The sequence below is a fragment of the Archocentrus centrarchus genome, chromosome 2 (genome assembly GCF_007364275.1).
Source record: "Archocentrus centrarchus isolate MPI-CPG fArcCen1 chromosome 2, fArcCen1, whole genome shotgun sequence".
Taxonomy (NCBI): Eukaryota; Metazoa; Chordata; class Actinopteri; order Cichliformes; family Cichlidae; genus Archocentrus; species Archocentrus centrarchus.
This window is the reverse complement of record NC_044347.1, coordinates 13,850,432-13,862,010: the sequence shown is the minus strand read 5'-3', so window position 1 is coordinate 13,862,010 and position 11,579 is coordinate 13,850,432. Positions and strand designations below refer to the sequence as shown.

At 44.7% G+C, this 11,579-nt stretch overlaps 1 protein-coding gene across 1 annotated transcript; it reads left to right on the top strand.

Moving 5' to 3' along the window:
* Positions 1 to 8,187: 8,187 nt before the first annotated feature.
* Positions 8,188 to 10,622, top strand: pou3f3b (POU class 3 homeobox 3b). The gene is made up of 2 exons (XM_030744728.1): positions 8,188 to 10,074; positions 10,430 to 10,622. Exons 1-2 carry the CDS (start codon positions 8,863 to 8,865, stop codon positions 10,529 to 10,531), a joined length of 1,314 nt encoding a protein of 437 aa, XP_030600588.1. The 5' UTR covers positions 8,188 to 8,862; the 3' UTR covers positions 10,532 to 10,622.
* Positions 10,623 to 11,579: the final 957 nt, after the last annotated feature.

The window sequence follows — 11,579 nt, the reverse complement described above, 5'->3', positions numbered from 1 at the left end:
AAATGCGTTTACTTCTTTAAATGCAAGGCAATAGCAGTCCAGGAGAGTTCAAGAATATATATAGTTTTAAAAATCGACAACTTCTAGGAAAAAATTTGAGCTACTTTCTTCTCAGATATTAATGGAGGTCAATAGACCACTGCTCATGTGTAAAGTGGAAATAACTTGGCTGATGAATTAAGAATTATTTATAATTATTATTTGAATAATAATTTTTTAACCCTGTGAGGAGTCATTCATGAGGCGAAGCACTCCTAACCTTATGCAAACTGAATTGTACAGAAACAAATGTATGAATATGTATGAATTACCATTTTTGCCCACTGATTACTTCTATGACAGTTTTTTCTGGGGGGTTTTTTAAGCTAAAAGTTGTATATTCTGAAAACACAAGGTTAGGGTTTCCAGGCTACTTAAACCCCTCAAAGTCCATTCTAGCATTCAGCCTACATTAACAGCCTCATGCACACTAATTTTAGCATTTACAGCTCTCCGATTACACATTCTTTACCTTCCCCTCCATTCAACCTGCACTGGTCCCATTAGAGCTGTAGATTTTCTGCTCATTTGCTTATTATCATGGATCATCAGACAGATGCAGACGTGTGATGGCAAATAGTTTGCACTGTCTGTCACTGCATGTGCATCAAACCTGCACCCGGACTTACATGCACATATGCAGGCAGGAAAGAAGCCTCAAATGGGCTGGGTGCTATATGCAGAAAGCCAAATGTGCAGCTTTCTCTGCTCCACAAAGTGGAATATTCACAAAATGCTTGTTCACATACACATGGTCCACGCAGGCTTCACCCCGAGAGGCCTGGCTCTGAGCGAGGGCCCCGCCGGGGGTACTCGGCTACCCCTCGTACCCCCTAGCATACATGGCAGCAACAGTATGTGTGTGCAAGCATGTGTCTACAAACACAAAAATGTGTTTGCACGCATTTGAGAGGCTCTACTGTGACACAACACGGCCATTATTCATCCCTGATTGGGATGAAGGCAGTAGCATTGGATTGGAGTTACACTATGGCTCCCATAAAGACCAAGAGACGACATTTCCTCCCCATTTCCCTCATGAATATCAAAGACGAGGCAGCGCCAGCGCCACTGCCACAGCAACACATAAGGAAAAATTACAGCCCTATTATTTTATTTGCATTACCTGTAATAGGCACCATATTGGGCGCTGTATTTATTGCCTTATCAGCACCAGCTTGGCTGTAAACATTTGCTGATTTATTAGTCATCGGGCTTTACCCAAACATCACACGTAATTACTGAGCAAATAGCGCAGGGACGGGATCAGGAATTTGGCGGGTTTTTGCAATGGATTGACCAGACTTAGCATAGAGAAAGCAGGCGGTTTTTGGTGCTGGAGGTTCAACGTGTCTATCACAGATGGAGGATCTCGGTTTTTCCTGCTGTTGGCTCAGACTCAGGCATGCCTATAGTAGCCTCAACAGGGAATCAGAGAATGGCTGTTATTCACACAGCTCTATATCCAGAGTCACTCCTATCGGGGATGCGGTTAGTGTTGTTGTTTTGTTTCTCTCTCTCTCTCTACCTGAGCGCCTGCTTCCATCCAATTATGTTGTTTGTCTTCTCAAAGACCTCAATACCTCTAGCTTTGTGCACCCCCCCTCCCCATCCACTCTGCTCTTCCCCACGCCGCTCCACAAAAAAGTTAGATAGAACTAGATCCATTAAGTTGCTGAAATGAACACACACAACACAGAAAAAAAAAAATTAAAAAAATTGCGAGAGCGGGTTACCCTAGGTGCGCCCGTTCTTCTGTTATCCAATTTTACTGGGATTTGGAGTGATTTGCGCCTGGCTCCCCGAGGGAAATAAATACTTTGATTAATGTAATCCTGGGCAGGGAGGTGCCACAAACCCCCTCTTCTATCCTCGGGGACCGCCACTGTTTAACAAACAAAAACAAAAAAGAAAAAAAAAAGAGTAGGGACTATGGAAAGACATGCACAGAGGCTACAAACCAGGCTGCCGAAGCAACTACACGTCTATAGACTTGATTTGCAGCGGATTTGGTTTATTTATTAATTACTCCGCTTAATAACACAATATCAGTCTTGATTAGCATGTGTAATACAGGCTAATAGAACAGAAAAATACCAGCGTGTCCGTAGACTGATTTGCATACACAATAAAACTGGGTTTGTTTTGATGCTGCTGCTGCTGGAGGTGGAGTGTGTGTGTGTGTGTGTGTGTGTGTGTGCGTGTGTGTGTGTGTTGGGTGGGGGGTGTGAAGCATGTGTGTCCATGCTGATGTGCTTTACATCTGTATGTGTGTGAAAGAGAGAGAGAGGGAGGGAGGGAGGGAGGGAGGGATGACTATGAGGCACCCAATGAGGGATGGGTGGAGGGTGGGGATAGGGTGAAGCTGAGACAAAGCTCGAAGACACACTCACACCTTTTTCCCCCTCACTCTCCCACCTTTGCCCCGTTTGTTCACCTCGACACTTTTTTTCTGCGAGCACCTGCCTTCAGATTATTCCACATGTATTCAACCTCAGTGCACCTTTTGACCTTTATTTTTTAAATTAAATCATTCTAATTACAGTCTGTTGCTCTTGCACGATTTAAAACTTAATTAGTTTTGCCTAATTGAAAGTGATTTTTTTCATTGTTAAAAACACATAGAAAAAATTACTAATATATATATTTTTAAATTAAAAAAAGAAGCACACCCAGCTTTATTTTCCACCAAATTATAACATCCCTGTTGATTTCCAATCCAAAATCAATACCCGGCTGTGCTGATGCATGCCTGAGCCATGACTCTTGGTGAAATGAGCACTGAGCACCACTGAGTGAGTCCTGTGATAACACTAAACATATAATCTTTACCTCCATGTCAGCCTATTTGCAAGCTGTAGGCCTATAGTGCTTTCACGGCTAATACAGGGCAATTACCAGCCCCATGTAGTGCAATATAACTCTACAGTGGCCTTTAATAATAGAATATTAATAAAGAGCCTCTGTCTCGTTTGAATGGGTGAAGTGAGGAAGGGGGAAGAGGGGAGAGGGGGAAAAATCCCATTCATGTCTGAAATTGAAGGCATGTTTAATGCTTATATTCTGTGTGGCCCATTTAATTAGCGGTACAGGAGCTACATTATCATTTAAGTGCTCCAAGTTGGATTCGGCTTTAAATCAACGTTTGGCCCCCGACGTGAGACGCACTCAACGTATGTCGTGTGGGATTAGTGGCTGGAGGAAGGGTGGGGAGAAAATAAATTATGGGCGCCCATAGGCAACTTATGTGTGGCGTAATTAAAACGGCGGGAAATGCATCAATTTAATCTGAATATTGGAACCTGCAGTGGCACCTACAAGCCCCCCCCCCCCCCCCCCGCCTTCTTCTGCGCGTCAGGTGGTGGTAGTGGGGTGAATTTACGGCGGATGCAGAAAGTAGAGCCAGAGTGATCAGACTCTGAGGACGATATATGAGGGAGGAGACAGAGTAGATTAACTGATTGTCATTATTATTATTATTATTTGTCTTGTAGTCGTGTCTTGTGCAGGTGCAGCATGTACATTAAATCAACTTTAAAAGAGCAGGGAAATGTTGCAAGTTGTGATATATGTCGCCTCTGATGCAACTTGGCTCCCTGCTACCAATAACCATCACTGTTGCACCCTGACAGAATGGGTGCATAACGCAGAGTGATAACACCCAGTGCTTTCGCTGCTTTGCTGCTGCTGCTCGTGGTGATGATGAGAATGATGAAGACTGGATACTAAATGGCCGGTCGAGCAATGCGGGGAGGAATTGCAAGGCACCAATTTACCGGGATGATTCATGAGTCCCGCGCAGCCCTTTACTTTGTTAATAATTCTTAAAGTCGCCGCGTCCTCGTCTGCTTCATATGGCTCAGACTTATGGCTCATAGGCGGCCGCAGATGGCGGCTGGACTAATTTGCATATGAACTATGCAGGGCATTCATAGGCTACTGCCCTGTCCACAGGCCTGTGCGGGGATCAATACAGGAGGGATTCCTCAGAAAACTAGAATTTTACGCGCAGGTCTTGGATAGCTTAAAAAAAAAAAAGATAATTAAATTAAGCATTAAATTGCCTGTGCCTGCCTTTTTATATATATCTGGTGTGTTTGCCCCTCGGATTCTGACATTGTTTTTCAAGAATTAGCATATCTTTGTTACAGTGACCCACAGAAATCAGTCATTTTCCCGCTGTAGGCGGGTGATATCTTAATTGCCAATCTTACCCATGCAGCTATCAATTCGCACCTACACATAGCAAAAAAATATAATATCCATTTGATGCCATTCAGTCACTCGCACTTTTTTTTTAAAAAAAAGGGTGGGGTGGGGGTATAGTAAGCAGTGGCCCTCAGCAAAGTGGGAGCAAATGAAGTACGATTCCTTCAAAGTGAGAGTGAAGTCAAAAGCTTTTTCGTGCAGAATTAAATCTCCAAAGAAAGAAAAAGAAGAATCGTCTCACTGGAGTTTCAAACTTGTGAAATAACGAAATGACCTCTTAAATAATTCTCATAAAGCGTGCAAATATTCAAGGGCCAGTTTGGGTTTTTTTTTTTTTTTTTGCACTGTAAGCCCGCACACATTTGCACCATGAGTGAGCGCGACACCTGGCGGCAGCTCTGTGATTGTTGCTCATTAAGGTCAACAATGACTTCCAAACCGTTTTCCCACCTCAGCCCTGACTGAAGCACCGAGACAGGGGTGTGGGGTGGGGGAGACGCTGGCATGCGGAGTCCTTTAATGCAAGTCAAAGGCAGGAAAATTTAAGTCTGCGCAAAAATAAAATGAGCCCTAAAATCGTGTGCGTTAAATTGCTTTTCTTCCTTACGCAAACTGTTTCAAGCTGCTCCACCTCGAGCCAAGACTCGGCTTGCTGTTAAACTCAGTTAAAGTTTGGTCCATAACTTCCAATCATATCTGAGATCAGTAATAATTAAGAAAACAGCTTTAAACTTTTTTTTTTTTTTAAGCTGGTTTGTTTGTCCTCTTCCCTTATGGAGTATGGTACCGTGCAGCACCGGTGCTGCTGGCCCGGGACACCGAGCCTCTTTTCATCTCGACTCCAGTGCACAAACATACAGCTTAATGCGACTAGTGTTCCCCTCTTTTATTGGGCTCACCATGGCTACCGAGTGCTGGGCTCAGAAATGCTCTGCCCCATCAATGAAGGGAAAGGAGTTTTTAACCCGTGAGAAAAAAAAGAAGTCACCCTCAGCAGCGAAAATAAACCACTTTCCCCCTCAAATTCGACTCCATCTGTAGGTGTAAAATGTAGCAGAAAGTCGCCACATGCAGGTGCTGCAAGTTGAATTATTATTTCCTGTGCCCACACCTCTTAAAAAAAAGAAAAGAAAAAAAAAGAAAAAGTTTTCTTGACTCTCACTGGAAGAGCTCCAGAAACAAACACACACACACACAATAACAAAATATAAAGACATGCATTCAAATCCGCGCTATTTATAAGCCATCAGGAGTTTTCTCTGGCTTGATGAGTGCAGTTTAGGACCGAGCCGTGCATATAAACTTTAAACAAACTTTGCAGCAGCGAAGATCGATTTATATTAAAAACCATTTCATATTGCACTTGCCTACGCGAACCCTCTGGAGGATTCAACCGAGGGGTCTCTCTCTCTCTCTCTCTCTCTCTGTGTCTCACACTCCCCCACTGACTCTCTCTCTCTCTCTCTCTCTCACTATTTCTCTTTCTCGCTCTCTCCCTGCTTAAAATGTGATTGATTGCACTTTTCTTCGGTGGACATTCGCTTACAAAACAGCGCAGCATCTGCCCGCTATTTATATAAAAAGCAAAAAAAAAAAAAAAAAAAAAGAAGAAGAAGAAAAAGGAAAAGGAAAAGGAAAAAAAAAAAGGAAAATGGCTGGGGCGCAAAAAGCGGCGAGCATATTGATTTTTACGCATTCAGGAGAGACAAAAAACAGGGGAAAAGAACACGCATTTGCGCTTTTAAAATCTAAGAGAATATGACCGCACATCGGTGCAGAAGTAGAGGCTGAAATGTCGTTTAAAGCCGCCGTGAGTGGCTGTGAGGAAGCGCGAGGGGAGGAAGGCACGAGAAGGCGATAAACTCCAACATCCCTCGCGCGTAAAAGAAAAAGAAATCCCCAGAGGTGATTGTTGACTTACCTTGTGTCCGAGAAAAGTGGGAATAGCTTCACATTGTTCACATGCAGCCTGCAAAATGGTTATTTCCCTTTCCTACGACTCGGTGCTCCCTAAGATTTTCTTTCCTCTGCCTCAACTGAGCAGGAGCACTCCTCGGCTCCGCTATTATTTTCACTAAAATATATGAAAATTTATGCAAATGAAAATCAGCACTAACTGTTCGTCTCTTGTTATACTTGGGGATGATTTTTTTTCCTCTCCCCCCTTTCTTTCTTTCTTTCTTTCTTTTTTTTTTCTTGCATACAGAATAAATGAACCCCCCCCCCCCAGCAGGGAACTTGGGGACCTTTTATAATAAGCAAATAAATAATAAACACATCATATATCAGAGAGGAGTGTTTTTATCGCCGCGCGGTGATTTCGGGGAGCTTTTCTGAAGCGCCTTTTTGACTTCCCTTTCATGTATGTTACATATATTTTTTTTTCTTTTTCTTCTTCTTCTATTTTTTTCCGGTCTTGTCTTCTCTGCATATGTGGTGTCACGTTTCTGCTGGCCGCCTGAGACGCCCTTTCAAAGCGTGCAGTGTGGATTGAACAGCAGTAATTTAGACAGAAATCCTCACTGTATATTAATGAATAGAGGGCCCCATGGCTCTGGCCCCTAGCCTGCCTATTCAATGTAAACAAATCCACGAGGCTCCCTCGGTTTTGAGCCTAGTCCAAATTAAATCTACTGGGATGAGGAGAAGAAGAGGGGAGGAAGAGGAGGGGGGGGGGGTGGCCCTGGCATGGAGTACACAGCTACTCCACTGCCTTATATTTGCCCTTAAATCCCATTTGCAATAAAGTCTTTGCGTCATCTTTGATTTGGGGAGCTTATGAGGCGATGTTGGGGGTTAAGGCGGGACATGCACTGCTAATCTGCCAGAAATTCACCTGCTACAGGCCGAAACTCAGCCAATGGGTGCAGTGGGAGCTCTATATCTGTAGATTATTACCACCCATGGGTGCGTGCGTGCATAAACAGAGGTGGGGATGGGAGGGTGTGTGTGTGTGTGTGTGGACGGGGGGGGGGGGGGGGGGGGGGTCCCCTCACAAAGGCCCCATTCATCTCTGAGGGGTTATGTGGTCATCTTGAGGGATGGTGCGGCCATATCTCCGCAAAGGGCTGCTCGGCTTGCCCTTGTTTTGGTTGCCACTTTTCTCTTTTTAACCGTGAGGTCGCCTGTGCGCGCGGAAGCGTCCCCGCAACCTATGCGCGTTAACTCCCGAGGAGCCGAGACGCATAAACTCGCCTGTTAAAATGACTTGTATTTGGATGTCAGATGCGGGATTGCGGTCTTGCGTGACCCTGAGATTTTTTTTTTTTTTTTTTGCTACTTTGATTGCTCTCTTCTGCAGGTGGATTCAGACAAAAACACAGACAATATCTGGACTTTAGAGCACAAGATTAAGCATGTCCATTTTTATGAACCCTTTTTCCCGCTAAATATGGCTGTATCAGCTCTGACTGTACAAATGAATATAATTGTCGCCAGTAGGTCAGATGCGCATTTATAAATTTTGGGTAAAACTCTGGAAAAACAACTAAAACTCACCATTTTATCCACTAAAAGCTGTGCGGTTTTGTAAAGACGCACGTGGAATACATTGGAAAGCATATTGTGGCAAAGAGTTTATCTTTATGGCGGTTTAAATGTCAGTTTATCAAACTTTATTTACCCCTTCTTTCCTGTTTGTGTACGAGTATCTCAGCACTATTTACTACCAAGTTGTATCCCCCGTTTTGTTTGGACTGCAATTAAAAATCAGCCAATTGGAACAGCCGGAAGGAGGGCTCGTGCGCCCGGAGCAAGGCTGGCGAGACCTGCCAATCACGCCCCGGGTAACCAATCAATGGGGACGCACGGGGTAAACACCGCGTCCTCTGGCTGGGAGATGGGGGCGGGACTACGCGGGGCTGTCAGGGAGAGAGAGAGCGAGAGAGAGATATAGAGAGAGAGAGGTGGAGAGAGAGAGAACAAGCGAATGAGAGAAGAGGCTCGCAAGCAGCGCCGTACACTGTTATACTGGATTGTACTTCAACGGGAGTTTGCGGTTTGGCAGGTTTATATACATCAAAACAGAACAAAGAGATAGGCTCTACAGTGCTATAAAAGAAGAGAGAGAAAAGAATAAAGCGAGGGAGAAATCTCGGCGACTGAATTACAAAAGAACTGAGGACACTCTGCTAATGTTTTTCACATCCAAAGGGGACATAAAGTGGGACTTTGTACATTGTGGAGAATTTGCAAGGCTTTTTTGTTTATTGCGGCCACCAAAAGTTTGTTTGGGACAGCGTGTTTTTTCGCCTGTATATTTGAATTTTTAATGTTCGCAATCTCATCTCCCAGCGCAAAACTTTCAAACCGGACTGCACATGGTTTCAAAGGGCTTTTGAAAACCTGGATTTTTTATTCGTCGATATCCATGCACAAGTGTCTGAAGTAGAATGTTGTAAATACATGCGGATTTTATTCAGTTTCTTGAGGCCGTTTTTTAAGCTTTTTTCTTTTCTTTTTTGGCGTTTTTACGCACGTCGATGGTATTTGCCAAAAAACTACCCATACTTTTAAAGTTTGAATAATTCATGAGATACAATTTGCCTGCTCGAAAGAAGTGACTGTAAAAAGGGAGGGGGGTTATCCACAAACATATTCATAAGGGTTGACGGAATGGCCACCGCGGCTTCCAATCCTTATCTACCCAGCAATAGCATCTTATCGTCCGGCTCCATCGTGCACTCTGACTCCGGAGGTGGTGGCATGCAGCCGGGCAGCGCTGCAGTTACCTCGGGGTCTGGGGGCTACAGGGGGGACCCCACAGTCAAGATGGTTCAGAGTGACTTTATGCAAGGCGCAATGGCAGCGAGCAACGGGGGACACATGCTGAGCCATGCCCATCAGTGGGTGACATCCCTCCCGCACGCCGCTGCTGCTGCGGCCGCAGCGGCGGTTGCTGCAGCTGAAGCCGGATCGCCTTGGTCGTCGAGTCCCGTCGGGATGACGGGCAGCCCGCAGCAGCAGGACGTCAAAAACTCCGGCAGAGACGATCTGCACACGGGCACCGCGCTGCACCACAGGCCCCCTCACTTAGCTCCCCATCAGACTCACGCCGGGAGTTGGGGGAGCACGACTGCGGCGCACATTAACTCCATATCCGGGGGGCAGCAGCAGCAGCAGTCGCTCATCTACTCCCAGCCGGGAGGCTTCACTGTGAACGGGATGTTGAGTCCGGGGAGCCAGAGCCTGGTGCACCCGGGGCTGGTGAGGGGAAACACCCCGGATCTGGACCACGGCAGCCACCACCATCACCATCACCACCAGCATCCGCATCACCAGCACCACGGCGGCGTCAACAGCCACGACCCGCACTCGGACGACGACACGCCGACCTCGGACGACCTGGAGCAGTTCGCCAAACAGTTCAAGCAGCGGAGGATCAAATTGGGCTTTACGCAGGCGGACGTCGGCTTGGCTCTGGGCACCCTGTACGGGAACGTTTTCTCTCAGACAACCATCTGCAGATTCGAGGCTCTGCAGCTCAGCTTCAAAAACATGTGCAAGCTCAAGCCTTTGTTAAACAAGTGGCTCGAGGAGGCCGACTCGTCCACCGGTAGCCCCACCAGCATCGACAAGATCGCGGCGCAGGGGAGGAAGCGAAAGAAGCGCACGTCCATCGAAGTGAGCGTCAAGGGGGCTCTGGAGAGCCACTTCCTAAAATGCCCTAAACCCTCGGCCCAGGAGATCAGCAGCTTGGCGGACAACTTGCAGCTGGAGAAAGAGGTGGTTAGAGTGTGGTTTTGCAATAGGAGACAGAAGGAAAAACGGATGACGCCCCCAGGAGTGTCACAGACGCCGGAGGATGTGTACTCTCAGGTCGGCAATGTGAGTGCAGAAACACCGCCCCCCTCCATGGACTGCAAAAGAATGTTCAGTGAAACATAGAACAGCACAGCAGAATATTTTATATGAAATTAAACTGTTTAAAAAAGCAAAAGCATACAGACTATCGCCAAGATAGCCAAATTTTTTTGATACTGTGATTGTGAGGGAATATGAATGAGACTGCAAATGTGTTATCTATTTTTCACCAGAAAACAGAACAAAAAGAAAGAGAAAAAAAAAAACAAACAAAACAAACAGCAACCTTCCCCCCTTTTTCCTCCCCTCAGAAAACGCACTTCTTCCAGGCCCTAAAAATGTCTTTACCTAAAAGGTTCCTTCTGCTTTTTTCTTTCAGGGGCATTTTTTAGTAGATTACTTAAAAGATGATGCAAGTGAAGCGAGCGACCAGAGGGTGACAACCACAAGTTCATTCCACCAGGTAATTTTGGCGCATTGAGACACACCAAGAGGAAACCAAGTATTTTTTATTCTTCTTCTTTTTTTTTTTAATTCTCTCCCCCTCTTCCACCAAAAAATTAAAAAATACAGTAAAAAAAAAAAGCATCACCCCTCATTATCCTGTGTTTGATTGAAGAAACAAAGGAGCAGGCATTTTTTTTGTATATTTAGAAATGGGACTGAACCGCCCCTTTCTCCTTCTCCATGCCCAACAATAACAAGAGGGGGGAAAAAACTGCACCAATATGAAGAAGAGTGACATCCACGAAGCTTCCTTTATGATTTACAGCAATTCTCTCTTTTTTTTTTCTGAGCTGGACTGCGTGGTTTCACATATGGAGGATTTGGGATTTTTCTTGTTTTTTTCCTCTCTTTTTTTTGCCATCTTGAGGCCCTCATGAGAAAGAAAAGACAAGCAGGACCAGGACTGTCCACGCCTGATCTGAAAAAAAAAAATAATAATATTTTCCTTCACGTGGGTTCCTTCATTCTAGCTATTATTATTATTTAATGGACACCACGAGTGGATTTTCTTCTTCATTTTTTTTTCTGCCCCAACAAATAGAGACATTTGCAAAGACTTCAGCTGCACTTATTTGAGAAAAGAAATCTGAAAATCTGTTGCCAAGTGTGACTGAGTGGGTGCTGTGGATATCCTATTAATGCTGCCCTTTGTAAGCAGCATTCTTTGGTAGGTTTTAATAAACAAAAACTCTGTAAAGCCGGCAATATAGATCACTAGATCAGATACTGATCTGAGTTATTTACTTTATATTTTTCATCCAAATGACTTGTTTTAATATTTTATTCGGAATACATATGAATTATTCCACACGGTAATTTATTTTCCCCCCCTCCCCTAAGGAACTTGTGTAAGATGCTTTCCCCTCTCTTGTTTTTATTGTTTGTTTGTTTTTGGGTTTTTTTCTTATATTTTGTTTTCTAAAGGAGCACAAATCACCATAAGCTGACCGTTGTTAGGTAATAAGGGTATATTTTGATGTGATCATTTGATTGTAATTTAATTTCAGTAGTGGTTCCGTACG